Below are 15,799 nucleotides of genomic sequence, written 5' to 3' on the forward strand. Positions count from 1 at the left end.
ATCGTTTAAAAGGTGTCATCATAAACATATAAAAGGCATATATTTAGTTAATTCTTTGAAACGCTTAATAATAAAAAGCAAATAGACAAAAATGGAAACAAAAGTGTTTTAAAGAGAATGAAAGGGGCAGTGGAGCACTAACGACGGTGGGTTGGTAAGATACGAGATAACGAGAAGGAAGTGGATGATGTATAAGGATTCATGTAATGGAAGTTTAATAATTTAATTAGTTTAAAATAAACGTTTTAATTATATTATTTAAGAGAAAAGGACAAAACATAGTCACACTAACATATGATTTGTTACATAATAATAATAATAATAATAATAATAATAATAATAATAATAAAATAAATAATAAATAAATAAATAAATAAAAACCTCATATAACATTAATATATGATTTGTTACCAAAAAAATCCTCAAAAATTGTACATCTTTCACAAAATAATCATAAATTAGGGTTTAACTAGGGTTTTGTCTGCCGCACATTACGACGACGGTGCAAATCCGTTTTGTAAGTTGAATTTTGTCGAATGATATTATAAAAGTTTGGTATTGTTGTATTTGTTGGTAGATAAATATATAAAGTTAGTACCACTGACTAACTTCGATATATACCATCTAAAGAAACTATATGTAACCATATTTATACGTAGAAAACTAACATAAAAATAAGCAAGAAAACGTAAAGGAACTGGAATTTATATCGACACATACATAAAATCAATAAGTAAGATTATTTTTAAGTAACGAACAGAAATTCAAATAATCAAAAACATATTATATGTGACCTACATATGTAGGAAGTATAAGTAAAAATAAACACTAAAAAGTTAAACAAAAAAACGTCGAAACGTAGATCACGAAGGATAATACAAAAGTTTAAAAAATAGAGAGGATAGAAAAGACATTTTACAAAGTTAAGAGTGGAGGAGGTCAAAGTGATATTTTAAAAAGATTATGAGGGAAAATGTCATTTTATAAAGTATTTTAAAAAGTAAAGTGATGAAAATATCATTTTAGAAAGTAAAAGGGTATAAAAAGACGAATAAATGATACATACGGCAATTTAAAAAATAAAAAGGATAAAAATGAAGTTGACAAATTCCAAAGTTAAGATAAAAATGACATTTTAAAAAGTAGAATGAGGGAAATACCATTTTTCTATAAATATTTTAGAAAATATGATAAAAACATCATTTTAAAAAGTGAAGGTGCGAAGCGTCTAATGGACACTTACACCATCATTACTTCTTAATATAGATATATTACAGGAAATAAACATGAACATTAAGAAAATATAAGGGATAAAAATGACAATTTATAAATTTCAAAATGAATGGTCATTTTAAAAAGAAATAGAATATCATTTTATTAAGTATTTTAAAATGTAAAATAATAAAAAAAAATTGTATTTTAGAAAAAACAAATAGTAACAAAATGTCGATAGAAACTTCCACCAACCTCGTAATTTAGAGATAATAATTTCGCCATCCCCTAATTAATACATTTTCTTATTTCCAATTTCTTTTAAATCTCTCAATATAAGAGCATATCTAAGGGAAGATTATTTTAGAGCTTTTTACTGGTATTTGCTTGAGTGATCAAGATGACTTAAGGGTTAATGAATTAGAAAAGTAACGAACTTTGGTCCTTGTTTAATTTTTTTTGTAAATATTTGACCATTGAACTTGTTTGACATGTTCAAAATAAGGTAATGTGACTGGTAATTAGTGGTAACTTTACCATATTATGAACAAGTCAAACAAGTTTACTGGTCAAATATGTACGAAAAAAATATGGTTACCTAAATATGGACAAAAACCAAAGTTCCTTACCCATTTTGGTAATATTGGGTTCTTTATGTTAAGTGCAACTAATCGGGTTGTCGAGTCTTTGTATATGAGGAGATGGTAAAGTTTTGAGCCAACCCAGTTTAGGCCCAGCTAATTAGGTGTTATGTTGTATATGCTTAAGGGGTTGGGTTGTATGAGCTTTAGAGACCTAGCAACACATCCCAACCCATGACTAGCTGGGATTGAATTGGGTTAGACCAAGTCTAACCTAATTGTTCATTGATTGTCTGAGCCTAATCCCAATGTACAATCCCTGAGACATTTCTTGTCTAATATTACCAAAACGGATAAGAAACTTTGATTTTTGTATATATTTAGGTAACCATGTTTTTTTTTCGTACACATTTGACCAATAAACTTGTTTGGCCTGTTCATAATAGGGTAATATTACCGTAATTATCAGTCATATTACCCTATTTTAAACAGGTCAACAAGTTCAATGGTCAAATGTGAACGAAAAAAAAAACATGATTACCTAAATGTGAACAAAGACCAAAGTTCGTTACATTTCTAGGTCATTAACCCATGACTTAAATTGTCGGAGAACATAACTTTTTCGTTTATTCTTATTAACCATCAATACAATGAAGGGTTGAACACCTAACCCCTTTATTTTTAACAATATTTCATATTACCGCTTACTTATTTTTTAGTTTTAAATATATTTTATTAAATGATGATTAAATATAACACATTTATATATCTACGTTTATTCCTATTCAATAAAATAACAAGTTTATTATTCTTTTGTTATGTGTCATCTTAATAGGCATCATAGCTAATGTCATCTCATTTGCCAACCTATTGATTCTCTATTTCAAATTTCAAAATTTAAAATTTTCACTCTAATTACATTAAATTAATAACATTAGAATAAAAAATAAAATAAAATTAATATAGATTATAAGGTCACGTATTTACTTAAATCAATGCTTATACTTTTATATAACTAAAAAAATATCTATTAATTAATAGTTTATTTAAAAAAGTTTATTTAAAATAATTGATTAATAGTTTTAAGTTTTTATTATGAAAGTTTAATTAATTTTATAGAAAATTTTAGATAAATGAGATTATATTATTTAAATTCTTAAAAAATGCTATACGAAGATGTCAACTATTGGACATTTTATTTAATAAGAAGTTAAAGTTAATGAGATAACGAGATGCCAAAGTAAAACTAACAAACTTAGTAAAGGTTTTGCCTCTTAGATTGAAGGTCTCGAATTCTAACCCTTACGTAAACAATTTTGTGATATTAACTTCTAACCATCAACTTCACTATTTAAAAAAAATGATAATTAGGTGACAATATTTGTAAACTATAATATTAGCTTTACCATTGAAAATGTTGTAAGCATATCATTTTTGCAATGAAGCTCTTTTTTACGTGGAAAATCTCTTTTGAAAAGATCCACGCCACAAAGAAAAGTTGATAAAAAAATATTGTTTTCGCAATAACATAAACAATTTCAAAGTATTTTTTTTAATTTTTAATATTTTATCATGTAGCCCTACAAAAAACAAATTTCAAGATTTTGCAAAGATTCATCGTAAAATTAATAGTTATTTTATGGAAAATGATATTTTTTAAACTATTTTTTGTGACAAACCATATGCCAATATGGTAATATTCGTCCTTTTCTCCTTATTTAAATAGGCAACCAACTTTTTTTTTTAACATGAGAGCATATGGATAGATTAGATCGAATCCAAATCAAAACTCACCTTAATAATAATAATAATAATAATAATAATAATAATAATAATAATAATAATAATAATAATAACAATCGCTCTATTTTTTTTTATTTTTTTTTGAGCTTAATCATAATGAAATTTAAGGGATATAGATCTAAAATGAAATTCTTACGTGTGCTTTATAAGATCATTTGGTACCTTTTGAAATTCATGTATCCTGATGATTTTAGCCGAATATGGTTTTTTTTTTCATTTCTCATCAGTTTGATCTTCCCCAAGATTGTTCGATTCAATCCCATAAGTTGATCCGTTGGAGTACATGAATTTGATATAACCAAAATTTCCATAACAATAAATACGAGTTCTAATGAGTATGAAAGTCAGCTGCTCCTGCTATTGTCTCCATTGATTTGCCTCTTTAGATCTGCCATGATCATAGCTTCAAGTCCCCAAGGCACATTCAAACAACAAACACTACCTCAGGTATCTCCATTTCCATCTCTACTTCTTCACAAGCTTGCTTGTGCATCAGTTAAAATCTCAACATAAACAAAAACATTCACGCCCACCAACTGTTTGTTGAAATGCCCAAATGGCAATACACGACTCAAAAACCCCAACTTCAATAAATAAAAAAAATAAAAAATAATAAATAAAAAAAAAAGTTACTTGAATCCAGATAACACACAAAGTGTTTCGTATTCATTTTCTTGTAATATATCCTTCCTTTCAAAAAAAAAGAACAGATCATACTGAGCATGAACAGTATACAAGAATAATTCAATACAATCTTCAAGATGAAGACTATATTCATTAATTTAACCACGTTTAATGGCTACAATACAATACAAATGACAATCTTCATCTATCCAATCTCCAATCTCCATCTTTCAAATCTTCATTTTATCTATTTTCAAATATGTAATATACTTCACTGAGTATACTCCTCATAATAATTGTCACTAATCACAGAAACAAACCTCTCAAGCCAAGGAAGCTGATGAAGGTCTTTCATGGTGTTATCAAGATATGAAGATCCAGAATCTGTGCATTGATGTGGAGGAGATTGAGATTGAGATTGAGATTGAGATTGATACATGGATGTATGATGATCTCCAAGACTAAACCCTCCAGCAAGAAATCTTTGAATCAATGCAAGTTGTGATCTTTCTTGATCTGAATACGCATCCATCAAATTTGAAAGTGACCCACATGAATCCCATGCCCATTCCTCAATCGCAGTGCTCGAACCGATATTCTGTGTAAGGGTAAATTCGTCATTTTCTCCTCCTCCATCACTTCCCAATATCGCACATTCACATGTTTGTTCACTGTCAATGTATTGGGCCCCACATGAATAACAAAACTCATGTCCACACCTAAATTGAAAACTCAAGTTAAAATTGATGAATACGAATGTAAGGGTAAAATGGTCATTTGATCTCGTTAAGTCAAAAAGAAAGAACGACTTAATACAGAAAGTCAAAAAGTAGTATAAATAAAAACAAAAAAAGCATACCAACAAGTCATGTGATCACGTGTCAATTCGATCATTCTTTCACACATCTCGCACCGCCTCCATCTTCCAATATCCGCCCCGCCACCACCATCTACCGCCACCGGTGGGCGGTCTTGAAACTCATCACAGCTCATTGAAGCATGCCACGTCACCCCACATTTCACACATATAAACCTCCGACAAACCGGACACTCCACACAATTATTATTATCATTCAAATCACAACAAGGATCAAGCAAAACCGAGCAATCAGAAAAAGGGCAATAAAATTTATCTCCACCAATCGAATTCATTGTGTCCTCCAACAATGTATTAGAGACAACCGGAAGAAAAGATTTGAACTCAGGGGTAGAAATGTAATATCGGCAATTTACACAAGGGCATTTAACCGGGAGTTGAGAGGACTCGAGTTTTTCTTCAACGTGAGATTTGATGCAACTTGAACAAAATTTGTGGGAGCATTTCATTGTGATTGTTATTGGTGTTGGTTTTTCTTCTAAACAAATTGAACATTTTTGGACTGAATTATCGCCTTTAATTGGAAGATGAATCATTCCAATTGCCACTTTAGCAAGATGTAACGCCTCTAAAACATTGGGAATATATTTTAGAACGAAATGATCAAGATTTGTGACATGTTCTAGAACTCTTTGCTTCAATGCCATGTGAAGTGGGTTTTCCAATGTTTTTTCGGTTGTAATCTGAGAGATATGTTACATATACGTAAGTAAATAACTTACTTAATTTGATAGTTATTGATTTAACCCAAAATGAATACAAATTACAATACCTGATGAAATAAGATTGTGGAATCGGTGAATGCGAATACTCTTTTGATGTTATTTTGTGTAGCTTCTAATAGACCTTCCATTAAAGCCAAATAATCTGCAACTGATTCATCTACAAAGAAATCAAGCTTTTTTTGCACTTGAATAACAGGAACCTTGTTAGCTCCTTCCATTACAACCCCGATTCCAGAGACATTGAAGCAATTGTTTCCATGATTTGAAATCGATACACCCTTGAAGAACATTCGTACAGAAAATTCATCAAGAAATTCATCATCGGTGCAAAATTTTAAACCTTGTTTCGTAATTTCTTCCACATCGAGTTCCTCCTCATCTGCACAACAACTTCGGAACTCGTCTTCATCTTCTTCCAGCTTCAATTCCATTACAACAGTTATTTCGTTTCCCCCCATTGCAATTTGCAAATGATCAAATTCAGTAACCCTAGATTCTGATATAGATATCTGGTTCACGAAATTCCAACGAAAAACAGATCAAAATCCAAATCCAAATCCAAATCAAAACCCCATCTTCCAGATCATGATCGAAGAATAAGAAATTCCAACAAAACCCAGATCAGAAAAGCTTCAAAGCTTGAAAGACTGAAAAGAACCCATTTACCGAATCTGAAGTAATAAGTGGGTTTCGGTTTTCAAATACAGTCAATGATTAGAGAAACGAGAAGGGTGTACGAATCTGACTTGAGAGATAAAAAATTCACCAAAAAGGGGAAAAAGGGAAGATAATACTATAAATTAATTAAAGAATAAAGGATAAATAAAGTGAAGCTTCCATACCAATCAAATGATGATGGGTTTGGTCAAAATTCAGCTTCAGAAGGAAGGAATTGTGGTTTCGATCTGATTCCACAACTGTGGTTTCTGAGAGTTGTGTCTGGAAGCAAGAACCCTAATCTGACATTACTGGTGATTGTGTCTACAGTATACAACCACAACTTGTGATTAAAAAACCCTAAATTGTGGATTAAATTTGGTTTGTTTATCTGGCGAAAGGAATATAGTGGTGGTTACTGTTCAGTGGTGTCACCGTTCACATGGAAATGGAATCAAAGAAGAGGACTTGGGAATTTGCTTTTTGTTTTTATATTTAATTCTTAGGAAAATAATTGGTAATCATTGTTATCATGGGTGCTTATAATAAAGAAACCACAATGAGGTTACTTTTTCATATCTCACCCTTACAGTTTTGGGATTTATCATTCGAAAACATTTGCGGTGTTTGATCTGAAATAGAATTATGCTCTCATTCGGTTTTTATTTTTAGAAACATACATTTAAAATTCACATTTTAGGGTTATGTAATTACCATTATTTGATTCAAAACTTATAATATAATGTTAGATCACAAAAATAACCAAATATAGAGACCAGAGTAGGAACAATCTCATACAGGTGCAATTTTATAGAAATTACTTCTTTGTTTCAAAATCAGTTTATTTTCTTGTCTTAAAACAATTATATCATCATTTAACCAATCAACATCCCTCTCTAATGCTTATATTTTTCGGTTTCTTATATACTAAAACGCCTTGGACAACCAACATCTTCATTTTGCCTTATTTTCTTCCCTAATTAGGAAACGAGAGTTTGACCTATGATTGTACAATCATCTTGAATTTCTTTCGCTTGTTCGACATCAAACATTTCCCAATAGCTTCCTTTTCACAAGGCTTTTCACTAGCACTACCTCACTACCTCCGTGCTCAGTTATCAAACATTCATGAGTAGGACACTTCATTTCCTCGTAATCATCTCATGATAAACACACCTCCATTTCACCTTTGTCATTCATAACAATCAATGACATGTTATTGGCAACTTTTTGAATTTCTTTGAGCTTAGCAATGTAGATGTCATGTCTTTAACTTTTTCATTCTTTTCTTGTTACTTCTTCAACATATAATCCCTAGCAAGATGATTCTTACGTAAAAATTAGTTAGCACCTGAATCTCTTAAAAGTTTTTTTTCCTTCGAAGTTTCAAAATTCATTTCATCAGTTGATATTTTATGGTGAAATTACATGCAAATTTTCAGATTGATTAGAACCTTGATTTACAAAGAATTCAAGTTCATACATGAGCGATTCTAAGATCCTGAGTTCGACTTTCAATAAAAAAAACTTTTGCTCTGTTGTTGAAAATTAAATCATGATCTTCGTCAAAATCCTTATCATTAGAAGCTTTAGAATTCATGACTTTTTTTAGCTTGCTTTGATCAAACATTCTCTTCCTTCGATAAAATAGCTAATGGACCACCATAACACTTCTCTTTTAACTCTTCCATGACATCGTCTTCACGACACTTCCAAACGCCATACATATCATATAAAGAGAATGTATACATGTTCTCATGTCCTTTTACCATATCTTGATCATCATCCATTCACTTCTTAAAGAAAGCATGAAAGTAACATCAATATCATGTAAATCTTTATTGATTCCATTTTTTTGAGTTTGTACACCGGTAAAATGAACCTTTTGAAAGTCTGATCTAGTGGTTCTTCATATTTTTGCATAAAATCTCTTAACTTCAACAAGTATATTTGCGACCTTACTTTTCTTTATTTTTCAAGTGCCTTCGTATAGATTTTCCAGATGTTTCCACATCTTTTATGGGATTTTCCAATTCTAAACATGGATAAAGATATTTAGAGGAAGTTCATACTTGAGTTCATGCTTGCATTAAAGATTAATTCATAGTTTCTTCTTATTAGCAAAAATATAAAATATTCCTAATCATAAGTCGTGAAACGATAAATATTTTCTTCAGATGTGTGAGGTCTAGCTTTAATTGATCTCTAAAAGTCTTCATCGAGTCCATAGAGATAATCGTTAATGTGTATCACCTATTGATCACATTCTTTAGGAATTAGGATTATAGCACAATTATGTGATCCAACATTGTTTGCAACGTTGTACAATGCCTGTTAATTGAATTTTGCCTTTGAAACAAGAAGGAAATTGCCAAAACTATAGAAATTTGAGATTCAAACAAAAAAACGAATATATGTTTTGAATGAAAATGAGATGAAATTCCAAGCAGCTTGAAAAATATGTTTTGAATGAAAAATGAGATGAAATTCCAAGCAACTTGAAAATTCTTGTTCTAAGAACTCAATGACAAATGTAAATGCATAATGAAGTGGGTCGAAGGCACCAACGCTGACCCACTAGTAAGAATTATAGTAGAGATAATTGTCTTTGTGATAATTATCTGGTATATCGTTAACTGTTATGATTATGTGCTAGTATGCTATGATGTTATGTGATATGTGATAGGAGGGATAAGTTAGAAATACTGGTCGAAAGGACCGAAGGGGTAGTTAGTACCCAGTTATGTTAGACAGTTTATGACATATGTGTCATGATATTATGTGATAGCGGTAGGGGTGAAATAGTCACCGGATACCGGTCGAAATGACCAAAGGGGTAGGCCAGCACCCTGATATGCTAGGCAAGATACCGGTCGACAGGACTAAAAGGGAGGCCAGCACCCTGATATGCTAGGCAAGGTACCGGTCGACATGACCGAAGGGGTAGTTAGTACCAAGTTATGTTATGCATTATGAGTTATGTATGGTATGTGGTATGATGGGGGAACTCACTAAGCTTTGTGTTTACAATTTTCAGTTTTGTTTTCAGGTACTTCTTCGTCGAAGGGGAATGAATCGGCACAGTAGCAGCGCATCACACACATGATTTCCACACTATGATGTTTTGGGATTGTACTCTGATATGTTATTATTATTTTATAACACGTTTTTATGACTTTTAATTATGGGTTTACGAACATATATGTTATCGATAATGTTTTCAGTAAACGATTTAATAAGTTAATTAAAAATGAAATTTTTTACTGTTACATTATGAACTGAGTTTGTAAGTCTTTTCTTGACAACTCGGTTATCGTGTTCATCTACGGTATACTCATTTATTCAATGACCAAAAAAGAAAAGTTCGTATAGTATTATTTTATTTAACAAAATCACTTGCATTATTTTATTTATAGGATTCTAAATACGAGTTTATCTTTTTAAAATTAATACGGACTTATAAAATCGTTCTACAAGTCACAAGTCCCATATCATAATTATCTATTTTTATAGGCAAAATTATTGAAACCGGAAAGGGGCTTAATGTCTTATTTATTTCTGGAATAATACAAAATATAAGCAGTTATATGTATCCGAACTTTACAAATAATTTTAGCCGCAATATTCATAATAAACTATTATAGCTTTCAATATTAGTTTTAATTTATTAACCAAAAAAGACTAGTTGATTTTTCGCATATAAATCATATACACAATTTAAACATTATTCTATGCAATAATTTCAACATCCAACTTTAAAACTTATGTCATCATTTATTTATGTCTCTTAGATTTAACACTAAAAACAAACACGATAAGAACAAGATGTCCCAAAAGCATACAAATATTCAACCTATGATGCAAATGCAATGGAGCCACTCATTATATGCTATGCATTAACCCATTGTACCACTAAATTAACGTATCCATAAAATACACAAAAAAAAAAAAAAAAAAAAAAAAAAAAAAAAAGGAGACTAAAGCACCGATAATACTAAATATAATTAAATTAACACATTACATTAAACAATACTCTCTACTTAAACACGTTTTATATATTTATCTAACTTGCATACGTCATGCTCACGCTCATGCTGTCGACTGTTTCTGGAAGAGCGTAAATAAGTTAGGCCAATGGAATAACAAAATTTAACATTATGCTAAAATAGTCTTAGAAAATAAGTATTAATACCATAAACCCCCTGATGTTCTAAATATTTCAAATTCATCCTTTTAAGTTTAAGTTTATAAAAACTTCCATAAAGCAACAAATTTACCTTTTCTTTAAGGATGTTTTGGCTGGCTTTAAAGTACTGATTTGGATGATTTATTCCAGAGTCACAAGAAGCTCCATGAATAGCTTCAAAAGTTAAAGTGCATGCTAACTACAATTCAAAACATATTATAAATTACAATTAATAAACACCTCAGAATCTAATAATTAAATAATTTTTTTATATACAAACCTGATAATGTCTCCCTTTCGCTTTTTCCACCACTTGCTCCAATTCTCTGCTGCCTACTCCCATTTTACCAAGAGCAGCTCTTAGATTTTCTTCGCTGTAAATAAAATTTAATAACTTTTCTTGAATATTATTAAATTTGGGAAATGAGAAAATAGTAATAATTAATTTTTTTAAGTTAAATTTGTTAACCTAAAATGACGATAAGGGCAACCATGATGATCTCCAACACCTGGAGTTGATAGGATGATTTTCTGACAAGAAAAAGGTGTATAATCCTGAAATTTAAAAAAAAAAAAAAAAAAAGATTAATTTATATATGTCAAAACCCATAAAAGATTTTTAAAAAATAATCATGGTTTCAAAAAAATCGAAGCTTTATTTATTTATATACCGTTCTCTTTCCTTCTTTACCAAAATTGTGACGTATTCCATATGCATATTCTTTGTCAAATCTTTCAGCTCCAACCTATACATTTATAAACCCTAATTGCAATTTACACACAGTAGATACACATAAAAACACACAGTGAGATTATTAACCTTTTGGGAGAACTCTGCTTTCCAAAATGCAAGTGCATCATCCAGCTTCAACCCAACTCCCTAAATATTTTTTCCAAGATTACAATTACAGTAAAAAGTTAAAAAGTAAATAATTTAAATGTAAATGATTAGTTTAATTACCTTAAGAAACAACCCTAATTGCATCCTCCCTCCATGTTTCAAGTGATGATCTTCTCTTAACTAATCATATTTTGTGAAAGAAATTCAAAATATAAATGAAAAATTGTGTAGATGGATGAAATTATATAATCATTTGATTTACTTACTGAGTCAAAAAGATGACGCATACACAAAGGAAATGAGCTTCGGGCTACTTGATCTATGTCTTTCAGAGATATTTCACCAAATTCTTTGTCCTATTAAGATTCATAGTAACATGATAAAATCATATATTATTAATATATAATATAAATTATATAATATAACAATTGTAATTATTAGAAATTAGAAAAAATAACATACTTGGGTATAATCAGGACCAAGGTAACTGGTAGATAGAGCTTCAACAATCTAAGTAATATAAAATTAAACAAAATTAAGCATGAAACTTGAGAGAAAGAATTAAAATAAAACATAATCAGATTTAGAAACTCACAGGTGTTAATCTGTCCTTTTCCTGTTCTCTAATCATGGATGTCCATTTTCTTGAAAGTAGAAGAGGCTCAAAACATTCAGTAAATACTTAACAGATACAATAACTATGGAACTGAAATCATTGTTAAAAAAATTGAAAATTTTCAAAAAAGTTGAGAAATAAGTCAATAACCTGTTTGTGAGGACAAGGGCTTTTGAAAGATGACTACGAAAGTGTGGAATCACAAATGAGACAACCTGAGATTAGAAACATGAATTTACTTGAATTATTTGTTATTTGTTAAAGTTATGCTACATTATTATTAAATGAAATTGATGATTTAATATTTATTCACCTGGTTTAAAGCAACATATGCATATCCTTTCTTAATGAAGACTCTGCGACTCCCCACAAGTTCAGAAACTTCTTCCCATGGAACCTAATATCATTCAAATGAAAAAGGTCAAATCTTTATAAAGAAAAGATCATAATGAAATATATAAATATTATATAGAGAGAGTGTGAATTGAGGTTCAACTAGGTAATGTACCTTGTAATATACTGTATCAGCTGCAGTATATAAAACACCAAAGAAAATAAACTATGTTAGAGCACTAAAACTGAAAAACAAAAACAAGGACTCGAATCATTGAGGTGAATGCATTTATGACATACAAGTGGGTAGTTGTTGCCCAATTGAGCGTGCAACTTGGCTTAATTTTTCCTTCAAACCCTGAAAAGAATCAAAAAAAGGTTCACAAAACTGACAAAAGTCCTAATCTTGGAAGCATATTTGTATAATGAACAAGAGTAATGAAATGAAAGCCTACAAATACCTCAAATTCTGCATTTGTGACAGATTTATAAGGGATTCCAAGCTCTGTCATCAATGCCCTCTGTGATTCAAAATCGAAAAACCATTAGCAAAGATAACAAGAACATATATAAAACTTTAGTGCTCATATGAATCAAAACAGAAATCATACATGTACATCAGAAGTTTCAAGGCGAAATCGGTAGCGAAAGAGAGTGCTTTCCATTGAAAGAAACCATTTCCTTAGTTCCTCTCTAGAGTGTCACAAGAAAGAGGGGTTAATTGTTGATATAATTAACTCAGACATGAAAAAGACACAAAGGGTAAAAGATGAAAAGCTTACGTTCGACAATACACAAGGCGTAAGACAAAATGGGATATGATGTCTTTATCAATAATCTCTGATGTATTTGGATGTCTCATATTGGCTTTCCATAGATCACTTACCTACATGCTCCAAAAGAAGAATAAACAAACATGAAACACCACACTACTTCAACAAAAAGTAACATAATAATTAACAAATTCCACTAACCAATTTTTCCATTTCATCAGGTTTCTTTCCTCTAGCCAATCCATCAGAAATTCCTCTCAGAACTGCATAAGTTACAAATGAAACCATACTCAGTTTACAAGAGATTGTATGTAAAGTTCAATCAAATTCCAGAACCCAAAACTTATCAATTTAGTTATCCATCTCGTGTTTAGATAGTATAATCGTAAATCAACAACTAGTAACATGCATTCTTCAAAAACTAACTTATATATAGAGTACTTTATATGATATGTTAGATATTATAAAGTCAATAACATTTTATACTTAAACATCATTACATATACCTCATCAGAACCTTTATATTGAGCCATTTATCATATATGATAACGATTTCATGGATATTCGTTATTAGTAAGTACTGTAATAAATTAACTTGTGTTTACATAATCAACATAGGTTAGAACCTGAGAAAAAAAAAAAAAAAAAAAAAAAAAAAAAAAAAAAACTCTAGGGAGTGAATATACAACAATTCCCAAACTTAGCAACTTAAATTTGCATATGCGAATGACGAATGACGGATGTAATTCGTATTTATCAGATAAAGAGGGAGAATATACGGTAAAGAGATAGACACCGGACCTAGGAGCCGATCGACGGCGAATCGCTCGAAATCTTCGAGCCTAACTTCGAGAGTGGGAGCTGAACGATAAAGAGGGATGGTAGAAACACCATCTGCTGATGCTGATGAAGGTTTCTTCTGAGATCTGACGACTTCCATTACAATAACCGATTGATTTTTGTTGTTGGCTCGTCTGAATCTTCCCCCAGAGAACAACACGATATCAATTGGCAAAGTAAGAATAGAAATGGCGGGAAATAAATCCTCAGTTCCCACCAATTTTCCAGAGCAGTCAAATTAGGCTAAATACGGTAATCACTCCGTATACGGATATATGTATTGTTTAATTGTTAGCTATAAATGGGCCTAACTAGTCAAAGCCCAGAAGCCCACAACCATATAAGGTAATCCACAAATCATGATGCCATTGGTATCTAATCAATTTTGATTAAAACAAAATGTTAAATAGAAAAGATTAAATAAGAAGTTTATTTGAATTTGAAATTTGAAATAAATAAAAATTATGAGAAAAAAAACATGCAAAAAATAAATTAATTAAAATTATTGTTTAGTTATCAGACCCGTATACTAAATATGTTAATTATAACAAAATGTTAAACACAAAGGTTTAAACTGTAAATTTATTTGAAATTGAAATTGAAATTTAAAATTTAAAATTTAAAATTTGAAATTAATATCATTATGGTATGTGTAATTTATGAAAACTAATTAATAATATATTAGAAATGGAAAGTGAAATAAATGACAAGTGGAAATAAATATATCTCTAAATTATGACAAAATGACATGTGGCAAGTTGAATGAGAGAAGGACATGTGGCAAAATCATTCTTATTTATTAGGGTAGATTGAGCGGTTTCAAAACGGTCTATTTTGCGGTTTTTGCATGCATCTTTTTCAGTTCGGATCCAGTTTATTTTTGGTTTTGAATTTTTCCGTTTATATTAAGATGTACATAAAATGATATATTAAAAGTTAATAAATGAAATAAAAAAATATATATTTGGTAATACATGATTAATAAAAAAATGATATGTGTATAAACTTTGGCTTCCATTTTATCTAGAGACCATTTAATTAGTCTCGAACCGGTCTTTATTTGGTCTTAGAACGATGTGGTTTCTTTTATTGTTTTTTAACAATGTCAAGAAATCAACCAATTAGCATTAAACAAAAAGAAAATAAAAACTTACACCGGATTTCGAGCATCAACAAACGGTGTTTCTACCGGATTTCGAGCATCACTAATCAATCTGATTTAAGCAAAAAATAATCACCATAAACTTAGCGAAGTTTGATTTTCGAGGTTATCTTGGTTCATCGCAGGATCATTTATGCAATTAAATTGTGAAAGAGAGGAGGAATGCATGATTACGAGTATGGTGGAGAGAGGAATGAGAATATATTGTATGAGAGACAGGTCTTTATATCGATCACGAGAGAGAACTCGACGATTTGAATTGTACGATTTTAGGTTCTAGCCACGATATATTCACTACCCCCTCGAAGAAGAAGAAGGCGATCTTCACCATGTAGTAGATAATTTATAAGATAAGTAATTCTATTTAATTTATTTTATATTTTTTATTCTTGACATTTATAGTGTGTTTACGTGTGATTTTAGAAACTCTGAATGTCTTAGTAATATTGAGTTGCTTAAATAGAACAAATAGCAAAGTATTATTGTATTTTTGTTAATTTATATATTCTAACATCATAATTTTATTTAGTTGATCCAATTTTTGATTGTTTTTGCACTAAGAAACTCCC

At 30.2% G+C, this 15,799-nt stretch overlaps 2 protein-coding genes across 4 annotated transcripts; both read right to left on the reverse strand.

The window, feature by feature from the left end:
* Nucleotides 1–4,240: 4,240 nt before the first annotated feature.
* Nucleotides 4,241–6,977, reverse strand: LOC111909696 (E3 ubiquitin-protein ligase RSL1). Of its 2 annotated transcripts, XM_023905478.3 has the most exons (4): nt 6,665–6,977; nt 5,870–6,331; nt 5,080–5,780; nt 4,241–4,939 (listed from the first exon to the last, which is right to left on the reverse strand). In XM_023905478.3, the coding sequence occupies exons 2-4, from the start codon at nt 6,278–6,280 to the stop codon at nt 4,492–4,494; spliced, it is 1,560 nt and encodes a 519-aa protein (XP_023761246.1). In that variant the 5' UTR covers nt 6,281–6,331; nt 6,665–6,977; the 3' UTR covers nt 4,241–4,491. The 2 variants fall into 2 exon arrangements, with proteins under 2 accessions (XP_023761246.1, XP_023761245.1); XM_023905477.3 differs by having other exon boundaries at nt 5,870–6,977.
* A 3,256-nt stretch (nt 6,978–10,233) lies between these two features.
* On the reverse strand, nt 10,234–14,318 carry LOC111909695 (probable DNA primase large subunit). Of its 2 annotated transcripts, none has more exons than XM_052768100.1 (19): nt 14,030–14,318; nt 13,430–13,491; nt 13,238–13,341; nt 13,067–13,148; nt 12,917–12,976; nt 12,756–12,813; nt 12,631–12,650; nt 12,436–12,519; nt 12,273–12,337; nt 12,102–12,150; nt 11,969–12,016; nt 11,773–11,862; nt 11,627–11,686; nt 11,486–11,545; nt 11,337–11,411; nt 11,135–11,220; nt 10,946–11,039; nt 10,757–10,864; nt 10,234–10,580 (listed from the first exon to the last, which is right to left on the reverse strand). In XM_052768100.1, exons 1-19 carry the CDS (start codon nt 14,166–14,168, stop codon nt 10,569–10,571), a joined length of 1,356 nt encoding a protein of 451 aa, XP_052624060.1. In that variant the 5' UTR covers nt 14,169–14,318; the 3' UTR covers nt 10,234–10,568. The 2 variants fall into 2 exon arrangements, with proteins under 2 accessions (XP_052624060.1, XP_023761244.3); XM_023905476.3 differs by having other exon boundaries at nt 10,234–10,586.
* Between the last annotated feature and the right edge of the window lie 1,481 nt (nt 14,319–15,799).

Source organism: Lactuca sativa, chromosome 2 (assembly GCF_002870075.4).
Source record: "Lactuca sativa cultivar Salinas chromosome 2, Lsat_Salinas_v11, whole genome shotgun sequence".
Classification (NCBI taxonomy): domain Eukaryota; kingdom Viridiplantae; phylum Streptophyta; class Magnoliopsida; order Asterales; family Asteraceae; genus Lactuca; species Lactuca sativa.

Bases quoted from the DNA above. Each gene is read 5' to 3' on its own strand.
- LOC111909695 (XM_023905476.3), bottom strand. From the start codon at position 14,168: ATGGAAGTCGTCAGATCTCAGAAGAAACCTTCATCAGCATCAGCAGAT. The intron at 13,149-13,237 runs GTAAGCTTTTCA...GTGACACTCTAG, and splicing joins CGCCTTGTGTATTGTCGAAC to AGAGGAACTAAGGAAATGGT. The intron at 10,865-10,945 runs GTTTGTATATAA...TTTGAATTGTAG, and splicing joins CGAAAGGGAGACATTATCAG to TTAGCATGCACTTTAACTTT.
- LOC111909696 (XM_023905478.3), bottom strand. From the start codon at position 6,280: ATGGGGGGAAACGAAATAACTGTTGTAATGGAATTGAAGCTGGAAGAA. The intron at 5,781-5,869 runs GTATTGTAATTT...CATATCTCTCAG, and splicing joins CCACAATCTTATTTCATCAG to ATTACAACCGAAAAAACATT. The intron at 4,940-5,079 runs GTATGCTTTTTT...TTTTCAATTTAG, and splicing joins CGTGATCACATGACTTGTTG to GTGTGGACATGAGTTTTGTT.